The sequence below is a fragment of the Ambystoma mexicanum genome, chromosome 11 (genome assembly GCF_040938575.1).
Source record: "Ambystoma mexicanum isolate Mex_15411 chromosome 11, UKY_AmexF1_1, whole genome shotgun sequence".
Taxonomy (NCBI): domain Eukaryota; kingdom Metazoa; phylum Chordata; class Amphibia; order Caudata; family Ambystomatidae; genus Ambystoma; species Ambystoma mexicanum.
In genome coordinates this window covers 172,951,463-172,972,555 of record NC_090934.1, presented here as the reverse complement: position 1 = coordinate 172,972,555, position 21,093 = coordinate 172,951,463, and the positions used below count along the sequence as shown (strand labels likewise).

The following is a 21,093-nucleotide window of genomic DNA, read 5'->3' as shown; positions in this document are numbered from 1 at the left end:
AAGAGGTCTTCTGAACAGTCCAGGTCTTGGAGAAGTCGAAGGTTTTCCTCCCATTTATTTAGCATTTTATAGGAATCTGAATCGAGGTCCTTCTTTATCAGCTCCAGAGCTTTAGGCTTCGATGTACACAGCAGTTTTCTGAAAAGGAGTAGCAAAGATCTTGCTTTTGTACTTGCAAGCGAAAGCATTCTCTTCTCAGAGTGAGCAAGTGGGCAGCAGCTAACGTACCAAAGAACTGGTAAAGGGGCCACCTCTGCCCATTACCCTTGGGAAGAAAGGTTAAAATGTATGTGCATTTATTTTATACTTGAGTTCCAGGTGATGCATAAAGTTGCCATCACAGCGCAACCATACCATGGCCAAGCCCCAATTTCACCACCGCTTTCCTGAGGTACCACGCAATCGAAAGATTTTGTTCTATGTAGTGAAACAATGCTGGCATCTTTAATCCTTCAGTGAAGTTGATCAAGTCTACACACAGGTTCAATTTTCTACCATGCTGGCCTACCCAGCTTGATCCTTTTTGTTAAGAAAGATGTTCTGTTTGCTGCTTTCCTCCAAGACTTCTATGGGACACCCTTTCTTTTTGATTTGTTGGGACTCCTGGCCTGACTTTTTGGAAGTAAAGCATTCGGCTTGACTTCCTTTCTCTTTTTGCTCATTCTTATGGGGAAACTAATCGGTCCATAAGATTATCAGTACTGAGAGACTGTCTCTTTGTGAAGTTCTTGTATGTTAACAATTGCGCTTCACACACATCCCTTTAAAGTGAACGGCAGTTTGGAAACTTTGCATCCTTATAACTTTTTGTATAATGGCTTTTGGTTACTTTTACCATGTGCCTAGGATGAGCTGGTAGCAAAGCTGGCTGTGCCATGAGGGTTTTGCTTGTCATTTGGCCCTATTGTTCTTCCTTCTCAGGGTCAGGAAATGCTATATGGAGTGTGCTTCCCCATGGAAAACCACTGCTTTTGTGGGCAAAACGGCAGTATTTGTGTGAGCCTAGATGTGGGGATTAGGACGGTCTCGTCCCAGTAAACATCTAGATGCCTGAATGTCTGTTGCTGGGCAGGTGTGGGGGTCAATTGCTTTCCTTGATTGGCTAGCCACTACCAGTTCAAATGGTGCAGATCCTTACCATAAGTAGACCGGTGTGAGCTTCCAGTCCAGATATTGGATAAAAGGATGAATGCAGCCATTGGACCAATCATCGTTGGAGCCAAAACCCCTACAAGAATGACAGCCTGCTGACAATGGCTGTTGTAGCTGTGCCTTCATGATCCCCTTTTAGGAATATTCTAGAGTAGTGGGATTGAGAGAGCTACTTACCTAAACTTTTTGGGAACTTTGAGTTGCAACCATTGACATTGTCAAATCACATAGTAAACCTACCTGAAAGTATAACTGAAAGTATAACTTTGGAATGGATGAATTTAGGGCACAAAGTCCCAAACCATCCTAGCACTGGACATACTACTTTCCTACTGTATGTTAAGCATCCAACTACTTACCTGTTGTACACTGGTTTTGAATCATATGCTCCTTCTATCTTCTCCTAAGAGTGAATGTATATATTTGATGTCATAGTTAACGTGAGACAGTATTTGCCTAGATGTTTCATTCCTTAGTGTGTATTTTAAAGGCCTAATACATTATTGTACTTATCTGTCTTACTGGAAATGTGTTGCGCCTGTGTGGACTCACTGTAGCCCTAGAACACTCTTGCATGCCTCCTTAGTCTACACCTTGCCACTCTGCTACCTACCTTATTTTATTTATGTTATTTGTTATACGCCCAAACCCAGAGGTACCACGGCATAGGTTACATTGAGGCTTAAATGGTTACAGGACATGTTTAAGCAATTGAGTTGTTTTCAGACATGTATAATCACAGTTGCATGTAGTCACAGAAGTGAGTGCATTTACAGTCAGATATAATCACAGTTGCAGGCACGGAGGAGGACATAGGGGGAAGTCAGACCCTACTGGTCAAGAAAATAGAACTAGTAGTAGCCTAGTTCTATTTTTCAGAGTTAGGTTTTGATCTGTCGTGCGTGCTGGATCTTGTCATTTGACTTGTCAAAGCTTGTATACTCTGGTCAGAAGCTTGAAGATGATTCTTGCTTGGATGGGGAGCCATTGTACTTCTCTTCTAGTGTTGGATATAGGTTTGTTTCTCTTTAGGCCAAAGGTGGCTCGAAGGGCTTTGTTCTGCAATAGTTGTTATTTGGCCAGGTTTGTTGTTGTGGTTCCCATTAATAGGATATTGCAGTAGTCTAATTTTGATAATATGAGGGCCGAGGCAGTTTTGTGGGGTGAGGAATTCTTGGCTGAGTGAGATCAGTTTGGAGGTATACGCCATGGAGGACGATAGGGTATTGATATAGATAGGTTGGCATCTAGAGAGACAACCAGGGTTTTTACCTGTTTAACGACTGGGGTAGACGTTCCATCGATGATGAGGATGATGATGAAGTAGTCAGTGTAGAGATTTTATGCGGGGAGGATCTCTTTTTTCATCATTTAGGCAGAGTCTTCAATGCCATCCAATTTTGAATAATGGCATACATTTTATTGATGGTGATCGCGTCTTGTTTATGATCTCCTGTGATGGGGATCAGAATCTGAGTGTCTTCAGTGAAATTGGTATAGATCACTCCCAGGGAGTCAAGGGCTGCGAAGAGGAGTTTAGTGTAGGCGTTGGAGAGGGTGGGAGAGAGGCAGGAGCCAACCCTTGGGTTTGGCGAGAGTTCAGTGTCTTTCCTGTTCATCATAATAGGTTTGCAGAGTATGCAGCACTATGTGCTAAAAAAGGTGCAGTATAAACGGCGAGCCATGCAATTGCCAGACTTAAATTGGCTGTGATGTAAGCGACAAGTCAAAATAAGAGCTAAATACGGAATAGGCTATTTGCACATTCGTTTACATAAAGGCCATCGGTTTATTAAAATTTCTAGGAAGGACTTCATCCCTTAAACTGCAGCAACATTCTCCATCTAGCAGCATTGACAAAATGAGCCAAGGTAAACCTACACAAAATTAAAGTGAATATTTGAATGCATAAATTACCCTCAACTGGATAAACCAGGCACAAAAAACATTAAGGGCAGTGCTAAAAACGTGTATAGAACAAGAAAAGAAGAAAAAAAAAAACATGGAACTTACCAGTGTGCAGCAAATGGACGACAAAGGTCTACATGAAAATTTTTGAGATCTTTGAATCGAATTGCTGCTTCAATGTAAACAAAAAGTATCCATAATGATACTGTCGGTAAACACACTCCCCTTTCTGTTGGAATAAAGTACAAGTAGTAATCAGAAAACAGATAAATTATTTTCTTATAAAAATCTACTTCCTATGTTGGGTGTGTACTGGTGAAAAGCTGGATAGTGAGGACTGAAAACTATTATACAACTCCCAATTGCATTATGCTTTTTTTTCCATTTATTTTTTTACCTTGGTCCATCACACACCTTCACTCACACTTTGCTCTACCTTACTCACTTTGAAGAGCAAGGAATAATAAATTACATTTTTATATAGTGCTTCCTACTGGCTTCCTCCCTCTAAACGCTGTAATATAAAGCAAGACATACATTAGTTTACAGAAATTGATTAGCAGAGTTTGCCAATTAAAATGTTCTCGATTAGCAAACAAACCCATTTGATTAGCAAAGTTGTACTCATTTTTAATGTCACCAGTCATCATTTGCACCAAAGACATGCAATCAACACCAATATAGCATTTTAGTGTACTTTTGAATAAGACTTTAGTGAGATGAGTCAGGCCTTGCAAATGTATCTAAATTTTGCTAGACTTGCAGGCCGAATAACTTTGTTTACCTTATCGACCTGAGAGAAATGCGCTTGACACATAGTAACAGATGACAAAAAATATAAATGGGCCTTCTGTAAATTGTTGCATGTCCCCACAATCCCAGTTAATGTTTGGGATACTGCTGCCATCCAGAGCAGAGGCAAGCCATGCACAGTAAACATTTTATTTTACATTTACTGCAAACAAAGTAAATGTTAAATAAAAGTTTCAAACATCCCCTGTAAATGGTACTCTCGCTTGAAAATATTTACTCTACTATGCGAGTGGGTGAGTAGACTTGAGCACTAGATGAGGGTCCGTAAAATTTAAAAAAAGCTTAGATGCATGAATGGACACAAATAAATAGATATTATAAAACAATTTGGCCAGCTGTCTCCCGCAGGCACCAATATGTAATACACTCAAAGCAAAGCGAGCTCTGCAGACTAATTACGTATGATATTGCAGTACACCCGTAGATGTACAGGCTGGATGGAACTACTGGTCACTACTTTGAGTTAACATCGTTAGATTTGTGTATTCAATATGAAGAGGAAAGTAAATATAGACTAAACTGATTGGATGGCACAGATAACTGGGAGGACTAGGTGCAATATTGTAGTTTGGGGCCATCTCACTTTCACGGTAGCTGGTATAAAGCAGAAGGGTGATAAGAAAAAGTATGGGATCAGGTCATTGAGCACCAGTGGCACAGATGTTTGCAAACAGCAGGTCAAAAAACTGTTTTCCATAAAAACCATTTACCTCTGTGATCAGATAAGTGTTCAAAAGTGTTTACTTGTCAATATATGATTAATCTCCCCAAACAAAATGAAATCTAGTTGACACTAAGATTTAGATACAATTACCTAAACTTTACTGTAAAGCAGGGAGACAATGCAGTGTTTTTACAACCGCAATACTGTAATTATGCACCATGTAACCACTTACATTTTTAGGAATGGAATTGCAGGACCGTCTTAAAAATAAAGTTTAAAACATACTGCTCTTTGCCAAATAGGACATAACTTAATAAAAGCGTAATCTTGCATAGCACTCCACACAGGCTTTTGGCACTTGTGTAGAGGAGATGATTACGGATCCACTCCCTCTCCATAAGCCCCTTTGAATTTACAGAGAAAAGGGAGTGTAGATTACCCCGAGGGGCAAGAGAAGACTGCTGGGTAAGTAAGCTGTGCTTTCATTGAACAGGCTAATTTAAATAGCTAGCTTTGCTGCACAAGTGTCAATTTAATTAGCAAACCGACAGAATTGCATAGTAAATTGCTGTGCAACACCGCTTATTGTATGCCTTGTAAATGGTCATTACCAAAATTAACAACCTCATAAGAAAAAAATTATAAACAAAGACAGTCAGCTTGACTTGGATTCAAACTTCTGACTGCCAACTGCACACTGAACAAGCACTTACCCAGCTTTGTTACCATACTAGCAATCTTGGCTGGAGGCAACTCTAAGAGAAAATTGCTCTGCTAGCGCCAGATGTTTTTGCCTTTCTATTAAGAGACAAGCCGATTGGTTTGTTCTTCTTTGGCATGCAGGAGGACACACTAATACTCAAACACGCACAGTACACCAGCCACAGCCACAATCATTTCACCAAGTTAAATGGAACCATTAAAAGGTTCAAGTGGGGACTGGACCAGTGTAACAGGATGTTTATTCACAGGTTAAGTTTCACATTGTGGATTGCTCATGGGTTTAGGGTGTTAGGGCAGTTTTCCTAAAGTCTCACTTGGAGGTAAGACTTTAGTAAGCTATCCCAGTGGTGTGTAGATCCCCCAACTCTTAGCATCAGTCTGTACTGCTGTGAGAAACCCGACAGTGTCTTACTTATTTGTCCCTGGGGATCTGTCCTCCAGGTGGCCAGGACGCAGCCATCGCTATTGGATCCAGTTCCTGGGGTTGGACCAATGCGGCAGATCACCTGGATGGGGGTGGGGGGTCTTCGGGGAGCGGAAGTGGGACACCTAAGGAAGGGGATACTGCGTCTCACCATAAGGACACTTTTCCCCATCCTGTCCAGTAGGATACTTCGAAACTCTACCCCACCCCCTTTTTCCGACACAAACACTTTCTCACACTGCGAGCGACAACGGACTAATATCAGAGCCGTTTACCTGACTTGTCCCAACACAAGGCAATTGCCGACAACTAGACTCATGTGATTGCCCTTTCCCTACTGAGAAAAAATGCGGAGCAAAAGAGCACACTCCGAGCAAGCCCAAATGCACGAGGTAACCACGATTCCAGGACAGCAGTTCAAACGGAGGAGAAAGGCAGAGAGACCGGAAAGTACGTCAAGGATGGTGTTGCCCTTGCCCTTTTCAACCCAGATCTGCGAAGCCCATGACAAAAGAAACATAAGACAGGGAATTGCAGCTGGCGAATGGTGTGACGGATGTCAGCGGTACAGAGAAACCTTCCACACTTATAGCCAGGGCGGGGAGATGCGGTTGCTATCGTGGTACCGTCCTTGACTCCAGCGGCAAAAAACACGCCAAAGAATTCAATACAGCCGGTGAGTCTGAAGAACCCGATAGTGGGCTGGACTGCGTTAGACTCAAGATTGCAGTAGCAACATTATGACGATAAAGAGACAGATGTCCTTTGTGTGCGAACTTGGGTAGCAGTTGATCCGGCACCATGTGGGCGCATGTCCAAGGTCTCTGACTGGTATCGCTCTCCTGAACAAAGACGGTATTGAGCTAAAAGCAGAAAGAAAATACTAAGACCAAGAGTCCATAGGGAAGGCCAACGTGAGGTGTCAAGGTGGTCATCCATGGGTCACGCAAAAACCCCTTGTAACATTGAAAGTCCTTGACACATTGCAAAAGAGTTCATAGATTGTGGACTTGTGTACCCGACTAAGGGAATTGCGAGTCATGTGTTTGCGCCCAGTGGAGGGGAACACTGTGCGAACTTAATGTTAATAAATACGCCATAACAATGTGACCCAGCGAGATTGTCCGACGGAGGTCTTGTCTTAAAGCTGGCGTCTGAGCCAGGATGAGGGGGACCCAAGACATTGAGACTCTACAAATACGGATACAGAAATTGTGATTAGGAGGCGATAGTGAACCCGAATGAGGGAGGTCAAGAGAAAAGTAGTGAAGAAGCTAAGTGAACAACATTGTGACAAGTATGAACCCGACTGGGGGATATGCATCCTGAATGGTTGGTATGAGCCCGACTGAGGGATGCTAATCACAGAGAGTAGGATCGGAGACCGGCTGAGGGGGAAACAAAGGTGAAGAGTAATCACCCTACGTGCAGGTTATCAGAGGGAACTTTTATTTTGTTGATTTGGCATACCAGGCCTCTGAAGCAAGATACTTTTGCATGAGAAGAGACTGGAGTCCAGAAGGCCCTGATATAGTGAGACGGAACTGTGAGCTTGTGCCAGAGAAGCCCAGGAGTGTGCTGTGATCAAGAGTCCCAACTTGTCCTGTGCTAAAAACGCAGGGAAGGTGACTCCGGCCATAACATATCATTTTGTGAACACTTTTCTTTTCTTGGGAACATTATCCAGTAAGGACTGGCAATAGGTTTTGCACTACATCAATACTATATTCTTATTATTTGATGCTCCCATCTTAGATTTAGATAGATGTTTATCTCACCCACTTTACAGTTAAATAAAACACCCTTGAACTGTGATAACTTGCATCAGTCTCGCTTTGATACCATGCCTTTCTTACACTACTCCGAGACCTTGGTAGAGTGGCAGAGCAGTCAGGCTCATCTTAAGAGCAAGATATGAGCGATAGGTAAGTACACTGAACCCAGTTAGCAATGCACATTAAAGAACAACTTACATTTATATTAAAATATAGATGCATAATATTTACACAAGAGTCACTGTTATATACTTAGCACAATGAACCAACACACATGGGTATACTTTACAATACTTTCAACAGGTTACTTCTTCGTTTGTAGCTGCCGAATATGCACAATTGTTACAGGAGTTTGACAGGTCTACAGTATTATCGTTATTAATGCGCACCGACAAAGTAACAGTAATTGCATTTAGTCAGCATACACATATGATAGTGGTTTTTGAGAAGCAAAAAAAAGTTGGTTAGTGTTATCCTATCAGAGCTTTAGGTTCTAGAGGAAGTTTCCTGCACAGCAAGTACAAAATGCAACCTTAGCTAAAAGAAAATTCAGAGAGGCTTAAAGTCTTGAATAGCTGCAGAAGTCAAAGAGTCACGTGGATACTTTCTAGCGTTAGAAACATGAAGGTGTCTCACCTGCTTGTCCCCAGAGATCTGTCATCCAGGTGGCCAGGACACAGTCATTACTTTTGGATCCAGTTCCTGGGGGTGGACCAGTGGGGAGGATCACCTGGATGAGGGGACTTAGTGGGAGTGAGTCACCGGATGGTGAGAAGCAGTATCCCCTTCCCTGTAACACCTTTTCCCCATCCTACCAGGTAGGTAGGTACTCCGCCCCACCACCACCGTTTCCCGACACAAACAGTTTCTCATGGACAGCTCACTGTAAGCCAAAACAGACTAACACCAGTACAATGGTCAGACAATTACAAATACCTCACTTCCATCACACGTTCCCACACGGATAAAAGGCGGAGCACGACAGCACACTTGAACAAGGCAAAGCGCATGCAGAAGCAGCAATTCTAAAATGGCAGTTTAATACGAGGAGAAAGACGGCGAGACCAGAATGGGTTGCAAGGAGGGAAGTACCCTTGACCTTTTCAGACCGTTACTTTCGTGAACCTTGGAAAAAAAAGAAACCCAAGACCTGGGACTAAAGCTGAAGAAACCTGCATTGTGTGTCAGAGGTACCCGGGGCTCTCCCGCATCGTTAACCATGTCGGGGAGGAGAGTTTGGCGCCGTAGTCCGGTTCTTGGCTCCTACAACAAAGCAGCACCAGTAAAGACAGAACAGCCGGTGAAACAGAGAGACCGATACCAGACCAGCCTGTGTTAAGACCAAGGTTGCAAGCGACAACAATGTATGAAGAAATCTAAGGAGAACAGTGTGTGAAACATATGTGATGAGCGACACAAATATAATTGAAAACCAGAGTGACTGAACTTTGGAGGCCAAGAAAGATGATGTAGGCAGAGTGGCCCACGCATTGAGTGGGTGCTCATTTGAAGGCCTCCGTTAGGTATCCAACTGTGAAAAGGGAATTTTGAGACAAAGTGGTCCTGCAAAGGGTCAAGCTAAACCCAGTGCCCATTAGAAAGTCTTTGATAGTTTAATGCAGGGTGAAATTGGTACGAGCCCGGCTGAGCGAGACTAATTGTATAAGAGGAAGGAAGGAAGGAAGGAAGGAAGGAAGGAAGGAAGGAAGGAAGGAAGGATCCGAGCCCGGCTGAGGTGGATCCAGTGTGAATCACTTCAATTGAGTACTTATAAGAGGAAAGGAACTTTGTGTTTTGTTACAAGAGATTTGGGCACAGAAGGCCCTGCTGCAGGAAATTGAACTGTATCCTCGTGCCGAAGAAGCCAAAGTGTGTGCTTTGAAAAATAATCTGCCAATTCCCTTCACCTTAGAGACCCTCAACAACTTTGCTGGACTTTGAGTACTTGATTTTTTTTACCTGGAGAGAGTGAGCCTTTTTCCCACTCTCTCATGTATTTTGATATGTTTTACGCTTGCGTTTTCTTTGGTTATGGAGTCTAACCAACTCCATAGGCATCTTTTACAATTGTGTCACAAAGCACCGTCAGTGCAGTGACTCAGGGAAGTCTTTCAGATGTCCCAAGGTTTAGATACCTTCTCTGGGATCAACTACTGTTCCCAGAACAGTGGAATGAAATTGACTTCACTTAGCCCTGTACATTTCTACACTCAGCACACCCCATCTTACAATAGAGTGCTGGAGGGGTTACTTAGTATCCCCTATGTCTAGTGACTCATGTAACAGTCAAATGTTACCCTTTCCTCTCAGAATGGCTGGTGGCAGTGGTTTTACAACGAACTACCAGGGTTTTTCCCAACCGCAAACTATTCGTAGCTCCGGTAAATTTAAATCACAGGAGCCATGTTTTTCAAGATTGCGCCCAGCCATTGATGCTAAAAACCGGTCCAGGTCCTTTTTTTGCCATTTCTTTATGGAAAGGCCCTTCGAGATTTTCGCTGCGCACCAAACTATGTTTGGTCTATTTGTTCATTCGCCTTTGGCGTGCTTCAGGAGTGAAACCCGCCTCTGGCTCCACAGTGTCTGGGGTAGGCAGCAAGTGTGGGAGGTGCCCGAAACTCCCTGTGCTTAGTCTCCTAGGAGACCCAAATGCACTCTGTGCTGATTGGCCGGCAAGGACAGCCACCCTGCTGGGTGAGTAGCAGCTAGGCTGGAATTAATGGGAGAGAATTGAATAAAAGAAGAGCCTATTGGCTTGGAAGGCAGAGTCGACCACTGGAACAAAGGAACCGAAGAAGAGCTTGAAGAGGGCAGCTGCTTCAACTCCTGGACCGTTGGTTTGCCAGTGAAGCCCTGCTGCAGGTCTGAATCGCCAAGTTCACATCGACAGAGAAGCCCTGCAAGGACGACTTCTCCCTTTGAGTTGGTAGGACCAATCAACTCGCAAGTAAGCCACCTGGACACCCATCGCGGAGCTGGTTGCATTTCCTCAGAGTGCTGCAGGAAACCGCATAATCAGGGAGAGGGACACCGGATTGTGTGCGTTGCTTGTAAGCTGGCCTAAAGAGTTTGGAAGATCCTCCGGACCCCTACGTAGGACAGACCGACCGAGCGAGCGAGCCTGACCCTCAGCTGAGTGCAGGATCTCAGAAGCAGGGACAGTCCACCTGGAAAGCCAGGACCAGCATTGTTACCTGTGTGGTAGCTGAAACACGAAAATGCCACTGAAATTGAAGTTTGCCAGTTGCAAGCTATGACCAGTCCCAGTGCAGGAGACACCCGACATCCTTCCTCTTGTCCCCACGACTGAGGCCCAGGAACAGTGACATCTGCAGGAACTGTCAGGAACAGAAGTAATCAGCTGCATATTTTTCTTCATTGTAAGGTACTGTAAAACAAGATTGAGAGATTGTACCTCTCACTGTGAAAGTGCTTGAAATGTTTGCAAATCACAGGCATAATCAGCTTGTGAATCTTTTTACAAACTACTTCCAAGAACTTGTGCAGGGGCTTTTCCGTTTAACTACCAGAACTGCTTTATCCTAGCCAATACTTTAGCCCATTGTCTTTCGCCTAACCTATTGAATTTAATCTTCTGGTGAACTCAAAATATCTACAATGTCTAAGAATCATTGTAGTCATGTTCTGATAACCTTTGCCTTTTTTTAATTTAAGTTTTATTAGGTTTTCAACAAAACAAAGAAGTTGGATTACATTTGCACACAGGACATTTGCAATCGTGTTTACAGTTCAAGTTCTTATGTTTCCCAGTTACAGTGAACTTCAACCATTTAACATAACCCTCCAACTGGTCCCTTTCCCATGTGTGTTTGAGAGATGATCGGTCGAGGTCCTGGCCACCTCTAATAGTCTTTTATACATGCATGATATCATGCCCTTTGTCTCAGACATCGTGTCTAAAAGCTTTTCAAAGGGGGTGAGCTCTCTTTGGATTTTTTCGGCCCATTCTTTCCGCATGAGGTACCCCCTTAAGTTGTAGGAAGAGGAAGACTGGTAGTGGGTGGATCCCCAGTGCTTCCTCGAGTTCAGTGATCGTAATTTATGTCCCGTTTCTCCATAATTGCCCGACCCTTTACAAGCCTGCATCGTACCATGGTTGGAATCTAGGATGATCGTGGATTTCCTCTCGTATACCCGGTGACCATATGTGGCTCAGTGGGGAGGGCCACGTAGTGACTCCTTTCATGCCTGCGCCCTCTCTCCAAATATCCAATATTGTACCTAGTATCGGGTGGGTCCGTAGTTTGCGTGTGAGTTTGCATCTGGGAACCCACAGCCATTCTGTCAGTGTCACCGGGGTCAAGTTATGGTTATCTAAATGTACCCATTGTAGTTCCTTCTTTTCTCTCAGGTGGGGGATTAGTATCCTCAGTTGCACTACGTTGTAATACAGTCGAAGGTCGGTGAGACCTTTGGGCAGGGTGAGGGTGTCAAGATATTCTTGGGTTTTTCCCTAGCCACAGGAATCCAATGATAGCTCTTTTTACCTCCTTGAAGAATGTGTCTGGGATTTTTATGGGGAGCATTTGGAATGGGTATAAGAATCTCGAAAGGCAGACCATCTTACTCACATTCAGTCTCCCCATCCAGGAGATCGTGAGTTTTTGCCATTTCGCTAGGTCGCTATGGAAGCCTATCTAGAGTTGGGGAAAGTTTGTCTCATATAAATGCTCTAATTTTTGTGCAAGGTTTATACCCAAGTATCGGAGGACGTTACTTTCCATTACCAATCCAAGTGCGAGGGTGGAGGTGTCTGCAGGTGTAAGTTCCTTCAGTGAGAATACTATTGATTTGGACTTGTTAATTTTGAAGCCCGGGAGGGCACCATATTTTTCAATCAGTAGTTCGGCCCTTGGTATGGTCGTAAGGGGATTTTGAACGTGGAGTAGAATATCGTCTGCGTAGAGAGCCATTTTGTATTCTCTTCCGGCTGTCCAGAGGCCTTCAACTCTGGGATCCGCCCTGAGGACTTGGGCAAGAGGTTCTACTGATAGGGCAAATAGGATAGCAGATAGTGGGCAGCCCTGTCTCGTTCCTCTACTTAAGTCAAACCACCTTGACTATTCAAAATTTACCATTGCCAACACCTTTGGGGATGTGTATACTGCCTTGATTCCTCTACGCAGGGTGGGACCTATTCCGATCTTGGTCAGGACTGCTTCCAAGAAGCTCTACTCCACTCTGTCAAATGCTTTTTCAGCATATAAGGACAAGAGCGCTGGGCTGTCTGCCATTCTCTGTGACTCATGAATGAGGTGTAATATTTTCCTTATCGTGTCCGCTGCCTGTCGCCCTAGTATGAATCCTACTTGATCCGAGTGGATTATGGAGGGCATATGAGTTTCCAACCTGGCTGTTAGGACTCGAGTGTATATTTTCACATCTATATTAAGATAGGAGCCACAATGCTTGGGGTCCTTTCCTTCTTTTGGAATTACAGAGATCAAGGCCTGCGAGAAGGATTCAGGGACTAGTCCTGTTCGCAAGATGTCGTTGAATTGCTCTACCATGTCAGGAAGGAGGGGGTTATGAAGGCTTTATAAAACCCTGCAGGGTATCTGGGTTTCCATTGACCATATGACATGTACAGGAGAGGAAAAACTTTATGAAGTTGTACCACAGGAGTTGCGCTCTAGTCTAGTCAAAGACTGATGTTTAACTGTCACAATTGATTTGTTACCATTGAGTTTTTGTGTCACTTGCACTTTATATATGCATTTTTTAAAACTTTAACATCTGTGTTTTTATGATGTTTTTTAATGATGATTAATAAATTTTGTATTTTGTGATAACATGTTGGTGTAGCGGATTACATTTTTCTCTACCTTTGCTATTCATATTTTTGTCTCTGTAAACCCTTCTTTGAAGGTAGAGACGCTTCTACTACCTTAGGGGGTAAGCAACTTGAAGGGGTCCCCCCCCCTTAGTATATTCTTCTCAACACGCTACCAAAACTGTGTAGTACAGAGTTACACCAAAGGTTTGGTTGCTTACACCTGTAGTCCTAGTTGTGTGTAGTGTTCCCAGAGGGTACTGCATACAAACTTTGCCGAACAGTGGGGCACGGAGGCCAACGCCTGAACATCCTGACATATCATTTTGTGAACACTACTTCCTTTTTCATGAACACTACCCCACACTATTTGTATTTAGCTGCCCTTTTATTTTGACAAGACTCCACTAGGACTGCATTATTATTATATGATGGTCGTAGCTGGCTCCCATCTGTAGATTTAGGATTAGATTAGCGTTTATCACAACCTTGTTTAAATTCACTAAACACCCTTAAAACTGTGGTCACTTGTGTTGTCTTACTGTTGTTACTATGTGTTAGGAAGAAATGTCAGAAACGTGCTAATTCCCGTCTACCTTAGAGACCCCCAGCTCTTTTGCTAGACTTTAGGACTTTTAATTTCTAACCTGGAGAGAGTGAACTTTTTTCCCCTCAAGTATTTTTCTGTGATTTGGACTATTTCTTTTGATTTTGGAGTCTGACAAACTCCATAGGCATCATCTTTACATTGTGACAAAAAGCACCTTCAGTGCGGTGATACAGGGAAGTCTTAGATTTCCCAAAGGTTTAAATACCTTCTCTTGGTGAAACTACTGTTTCCAAGAGCAGTAAAGTGAAATTGACTTTACTTACATTTTGTAACTTTCTAGACACAGCACACACTATCTTACCATAGGGTGCCGGAGGGGTTAATTAGTATCCCCTTTGTCTAGTCTCATGTAATATGTGTATGTTACCCTTTCTACAATTTTATTTTTTTAAATATTTGATTTATTAATTTCACACACAACATAACACTCCCGACATTTCCACTTACATGTGTTTCACAGTATACCGTACATGTTTGTTTCTTTAATGTCTTCCTCCCATTCCTCCCCCAAAAACTGTCATGATTCCTGCCCCCTCATGTCCCCAGCCCTCCAAGATGTCAGGCTGGAGCCAGGCCACGATCACCTACATGGCCCTCAAGGGCCTCTCCATCCCTCTAAAGACCCACTTGGAGTCAGACTTGGCGCTTGTGGCACCAGACCCACTCACTCCCATAGGATAACATTGGGGATTGGACTTGTAGTGCATTGATGGTGACAAGATGGATGCCCCCACATATTTCGGTTCCCAGAACTGCATGTGCAGTCTAGACTTTTGGGTGTGGTTCAGCCCAGAAACAACTGGGATACCCAGAGACTATTTAAGTGACGCCCAGGCTCAGAAACATGCTTTGTGTTTTCTGCACCTGCAGCGTGACACTCACCGTGTTCGGATCGGTCTCCAGTAGGCCTGCATCTTTCTTCTGCGCTCCGCTCCTGCAAGAACAAGAACACCGTTAGGAACAGCCTTACCTTGCGGCGCTTCTGCCCATCATTCATCGCTCCTTATGTTCTGCGGGCATCTTCGGCGGTGTCATTCCCATCCCGGCACGCCGCTTCCTAAGGAAAAGGGAAAAGAACAGAAAAAGGCATTAGTAAGCATTCAGCAAATCTTCGCTTATTTTTAAAGACAGTACAAGCTTCAAACGCTTACCTGAATCCCAGCCGCTCTGGGGGAACTCTGTCTCCGGAACTTCTCATCCATCTCCAAGAGGGAAAAGACACTTCAGGTTAGCGTGGAAACATCTAGAGGCGCTGCATACCGCGCTTACTCACCGCATTTCTTCTTCATAACCCGCATCCACGCTGAAAATGTTGCAGCACCTAAAAGACACAGAAAAAGAACTCAATACAATACAAGTTCAATACAAGTTCAATACAAATACGAAAGGGTCGCATTGAGCATCGCGCTCTCACTTACCTTCAGCGCTACTCATCTCAGCAGCACGTCATCCCCGGACGCCGGCCATCTTATAAGGAAGGAAAGGAACGAAGTTAGAGAACTGTTCAAAAGACTCATTATACTTACCTGTCGGACTGTGAAGTAAGTAGGCAGCAACGAGCCCGTATCAATCAACTCGCCCCTGCGCTGGAAGCAGACCGGAGAGCACACTTTCCAAGAAAAAAAGGTGAGCTGTGGATCAAAGGGAAGGGTTGGACCCCGGGGAAGAAGGGGTTCAAGCACACAGACAATAGGGAGTTAAACTCTACCAATCCTGTGTTTCAGGCCCAGTCAACAGTCGAGTAGACTCCAGGGAAGGGTTTGTGGTCGTAAGAGGTCAGAACAGGCTGAGTGACATCCCCGTGGATACCAGGTGAGCGTTACAAAAACTCAAGCACTACTCTTTGTACCTCCGCTATAGTTACTCAGGGTAAGTCCTCCTCAGGGTTCTCAGGCAAGTCCTCGTCCCTGGGGTCACTACGGGTGCACCCATGTAGCAAGGCTATTATTTGTCTCCATTCCATTAGTGGTCCCACTTCTTCTCCCTCTCCCTTGCTGGGCGCCTCATACCATGCCATTGTCCCCTTTCTACAATTAATGGCTGGTGGCAGTGATTTATTTTTTACTACCATTGTGTGTTATCACCGCGGGCTGCGTTCGCAGCTGCAGTAAGGCACCCATGGGTGCCCATTTTGTCAAAATGGCCCTAGTATTTTTTCACCATTTCTTGTCAGAAAGGTCTTTCTTGAGATTTACTCTGCGTAAACCAGGTTTTGTCTCTTTGTTAATTTTGTCTTTGGCGGGATTCACGAGTGAAGCCCGTCTTTGGCTCCAGAATGTTTGGCAGGGGCAGGAAGTGAGGGAGGTGCCCGAAACTCCCTGTGCTTAAACCCCTTGTTACAGGAATGCACCCAAAGGCGATTGGCCGGCTGGCTGTCCGGAAAGGACAGCCACCTTGCTGTGTGATTGACAGCTAGGCTGTAAAGAATGTGAGAAACCTGCATAAAAGGCGAGGCTTTTGGCTTGGAAGGCAGAGTCGACCACTGGACGAAGGAATCCAGAGAAGAACTTGAAAGAGACGCCTGCTGCAACTCCTGGACAGTTGGTTTGCCCGGTAAAGCCCTGCTGCTGTGCTGAAGCTCCGAATTAGTTTCGACTAGAGAAGCCGTGCAAGGACGACTTCTCCACTTGAGTTGGTGGGACCAATCTACTCCAAAGTGAACTCGTTTACACATCCTCTCGGAGCTGGCTGTACTTCCAGTGCTGCTGGAACTGAAGTGCCAGGGAGAGTAACACCAAATCGAGTGGATTGCTTTCAAGTCAGACCTGAGCCACGAAGATCCTCCGACTTCCCTGAAGCAGGACTGAACAAGCCTGAGCCACCTCAACAGAGAGCTGGACCCCAGATGCAAGGAAAGTCTGAAGTGGTATTCGAGAACCACAGTGTTGCCATTTGCTGTCAGACACGAGGAGCTGAAACGCTGAAGTGACACTGAATTGAAGTTTGCCCATTGCAGGCAGGTGTCTCCAGACGTCCTCCCTCTTCTCCCCACGATGGAGGCCGAGGAACACCAGGACCTGCAGAGCTGTATAGGAACAGAAGCCAGCTGGAACCATTTCTTCTAACCAAAAGGTACTGTAAAGTCTAAGAGAACTTACCTCTTGTGGTGTAGCCTTGCTTGTTCTCAGTTGAGACTGGTCATGGTTAACCTTGCAGAGTTGCTTCCATCTTTTCCCCCTCACAAGTCTCCCAGCTTGTGGCCCTCAAGTGAATCTTATTTCTACAAACTTTATAAAAATATTGTGCAAGACTTTTACTAACCTGCAAAGAAGATCTTCAACTCCCCTAGACTTTGTCCAACTAACATTGACTGTCCTGGCTCCCCGAGAGACTTTCTTCCCTTTGACTCAGTACCTTTACCTTTCCCCTCAGGAAAGGGTTACATTTACTGGACATTAGAATATTCAAAAAGTACCTGTCTATGAATTATTTGTTAGCCTTTGTTTGCACCAAAATCAGTATTGCTCTCAATGTACCAGTTATAAATCAACGTCTAATGACCTAGCTATTTAAGTCACCTGAGAGTGTAGGAAGTGTCTGTGTGCCATCCCCAATGGGTATCATCTGATTTACAGAAACTAAGAGCGTGTTTTAAAGTATATTATAATTGTTACATGTTTTGCTCCCTTCTGAAGGCTTATATAAATGGCTGTTAAATAAATTAATTGCTTAATCAAGAAACCTTGAGTGTAAGTGTTTATTTGAAGAACTGTCACTGAAACTCATTGTTACAACCCTAGTGCTCACATTGACGCCTCTTGAGATCAGCCTGGCTGCTCAGCCACACTACCAACCTGTGTAGTACAGACTTATACCAAATGTTGGGTTTGCCAGGAGGTCAAGGTTGCTGTAGGGCACCAAAGGGTCCTGCACACAATCTCGCCTAACACTATGCCTTCCTTACACTAGTCTCTAGGAAAGAAGATACAATAAGACTTAACCAACTTTGGAGACCCTGTTAAATGACTCGCTAAAAAGGGACCCAAGCAGCGGCTTGAGTCAGAGATAAGAGGGGGTTGCCCTGGACACCCCCATGTTCACTCCACCGCTCTGGAGCAACATTCTGGAATAAGGTAAACAACTTTTTCCCCCACAGTACCTTAAGTTTGAAGAAAACATTTGTGGTGGATGATCTGTGATGTTGCAGCTCTGGACCGGACCTCCATATTAGTTGATCCGATGACGAACGGCAAGATAATGGACTGGGTCTCTCCGCAGCAGTCTCGTGGGAGGACCTCTGGCACAGCTTTGCCCAACTTCTTTGGTCACTCTGTTGGTGCTGTAGAAAAGGCGCCAAAACCGCAAAGGACGTGATTCGCCCAGTCAATCTTCTTCGGTTTCTGAAGTCCCACACTCTGATGAGGGGGTCTGGACGTATTAGATTTTTATCTCTGGAGTGTCCTTGAAGACTCAGCAAATACTTGGGCAGGTGCGGCCTTTCCACAACGATGCACTCTTAATGGGCAGGTGTTTCGCAGCTTTGGAAACTCACAGGACCCCGGGTGATGGCTCAATTCAAAGTTAATCTTGGGATTGGTTGTTCCCACCAGTCAAAGGGAAGGAGGAGTCCTCTTCAGAGTTCCTCTGTCACACAGAAAACTGGGTCAGGATAGGAGTGGTCGCTTCACAGTGTTACAAAGGGGAGGAAGGTGTCTCTGGTCATCTTTGGATACTTCCGTTTCCAGTGGTGAACTTGCTTTTGACTCCAGGAGCCTCAACTTTATACAGTTCCAGCACTCACTCCTCTGTAATCTTCATCAGCAGTTTACAGAAAGGGCCGTTGCCAGACCCCTAGTGGGAGCTGGTCCCATTCAGGCACTCTGGCAGACAAAGGACTGGAGGGTGTGGAAAACTCCTCCCCCACTTCATGCCTGCCCAGACACTCTGGAGTCTAGGTGGGGCACCCAAGGGTTTCTGCCAAAAGCAAAGAAAATGACACACTGACACACACCTCCCCCTCCCAGAATAGTAGAAGAATGGCTAACAAATAACCATGCTAGTAATGGCGAAAAAAGAAGGCAGGCCCCAAGTTGGTACTTATCTGGCCCTGTTGTGCAATACTGAGGCTATGGACATTGCCTACAGTAGAGGAATCACACAATAGTTGTAGAGCATGTCCACTGCCACCAGCCATATCTAGGAGATGGTCTATGTGACTAAATAGTAACAGGAGCAGAGCAAAGGGAAATACTAGGTATACCTTTGGCATTCCAGATAAGGTGGTGTGTGCCAATCTCTCAGACTATAAAGAAGTCCAGCAAAAAGTGCTGGGGGTCTCACTAGGACAGGGGATGAAGCATAAAAATGATAATCTCCCCAACAGTACAGCACACAGATCCAAAGGGACAAACCAGTGGACAAGAGAAGATAAAAACAGACACATAGCAGCAGTTCATTCAAGAAAACCCAAGAGGAGTTTGAGGACCCAAGGGAAACAATGTAAAAGGGCCTGTTAGAGCCCCTTAAAAGGACTGAATGACAGATAGCAAAAGGCTATTTGAAAATCCTGTCTTGAGGAGGACTTTGCTGAAAAAGCAATCAGGAAAAGGGAGTCATTTTTCCTGGTCTTTAGTTGTGTAGTATTAGTGGTAGGGTCAGCCTAGGTTAGCTCTGGACAGAGGACGGACTTTGTTGTGGACATCACCATTGACAACGAGCAGCCTAGTGTAGAGAAGGAGATGTACATGTCACTCATGGAGCCCGCCCCCTCACTGTGCAGGACACCTGGTATCGTCCCAATGCCGCATCAAAGATATGAAAGACGTTATGCACTCAGACAACCGTACCAAATGTACCCTCAAACTGAAGTGGTCGAAGGAAGTCTGCAGACAGCACCAGAAATAGAAGAATTAGGAGTCAAGTCTGACAGGTGTAAAGTGACGTCAAAGAGAAAATACGATGTCGTACTGAAAAGACATGCAAATGCTCAAGAATCAAGATGTAACTGAAGTAACAAAGTATATGAACATGCAAATACGCAGAAATCCTACACACCGAGAAGATAAGTGTTAGGGAGAATATTCATTTTAGTGCTAAATTCCTCCCAATTTAGAGTACCCCAGCTCTTTTGCTGGTCTTTAGGACATTTTAATAATTTTAACCCTGGAGTGAGGAGCCCTTTTTCTCACTCTCTCATGTGTTTTGACCTGCTTTGGATTATGCGTTTCCTTTGTTTTCGGAGTCTGAAAAACTCCATAGGCATCTACTTTATGCATGGTGACACACAGCACCTTCAGTGCATTGTCACAGAGAAATCCTTTTAGATTTCTCCTAAGGTTCAAATACCTTTTCTTGGGTGAACTACAGTTCCCAAACATAGTCAGTGAAATTGACTTTACTCATCTTTTCTCTTTGTAGGTCCAGCACACACCATCTTATGCAAGTGCTGGGAGGTTATAGAGTATTGATACAATACATCCATCCATGTATGTATCTTTTTCTCCCTCCGACCCCCACTGTAGGGTTAGTAGGTTTACCAGCCCTGAGGACGGCTCAACATGGATGACGCAAACATTGGCACACCGAAACGTGTACTAGTACCCATTCACCTGAACTATACAGGAGTACCATCTAAATTTGTTTACATTTGTCACACCCACGTAGGCAGCCAAATCACAAGACGATTTACTAATCGTGTTAAAAGAATGCAAAGAACACAAGACAACACACCAGGAGAATACAAGATATACCCTGGAACTGTTTTAGAGTAGTACTTAACCTACTTGATATTAGTTCACATGATTGTTTGAATTGTTTTTTGTGTCCTCTTGTTTTCTGTTTTCACTTTGCTATTTTTCTTTTGAATTTTCTAAGCATTTCTGTTTATCCAAAATGACATGTATTACTTATCGTAAAAGCATTTCTGATGATTGTATCTTAGATTCACATGCTGTGCATATAGTCCGACATCCAGTGGTAACCGCAGAGTATTGCATCTTGTCTTTCGAGAATCGAACTGGGACGTCGACATGGGCGTGCCTATAACACTATCCCTAACGTTAGGTGTAGTGTACTTAAAATCCTTCACGCGTCGAGGTCCCTCCGATTGCATTTTTTCTGCCGTGAGGGAGCCTTATGACTATCGTGAGTACAGAAAAGAGAAAAAAGCAGTAGACATCTATGTTCCTTCCATCCGAGCAGGGAGGAAGGGTGGGCGCATGTGAATCTAAGCAGATACAATCATCAGAAATGCTTTTACGGTAAGTAATGCATGTCTTCTGATGCTTGTTA

General features: G+C 44.3%; 1 protein-coding gene across 1 annotated transcript in view; it reads right to left on the bottom strand.

Annotated features, from left to right (window-relative positions):
- MACO1 (macoilin 1) overlaps positions 1-21,093 on the bottom strand; it is a 539,166-nt gene that overhangs the window by 378,742 nt on the left and 139,331 nt on the right. The window contains exon 4 of the mRNA XM_069622729.1: positions 3,166-3,289. Coding sequence (XP_069478830.1) covers positions 3,166-3,289 — 124 coding nt within the window. The remainder of the gene's footprint in view (positions 1-3,165; positions 3,290-21,093) is intronic.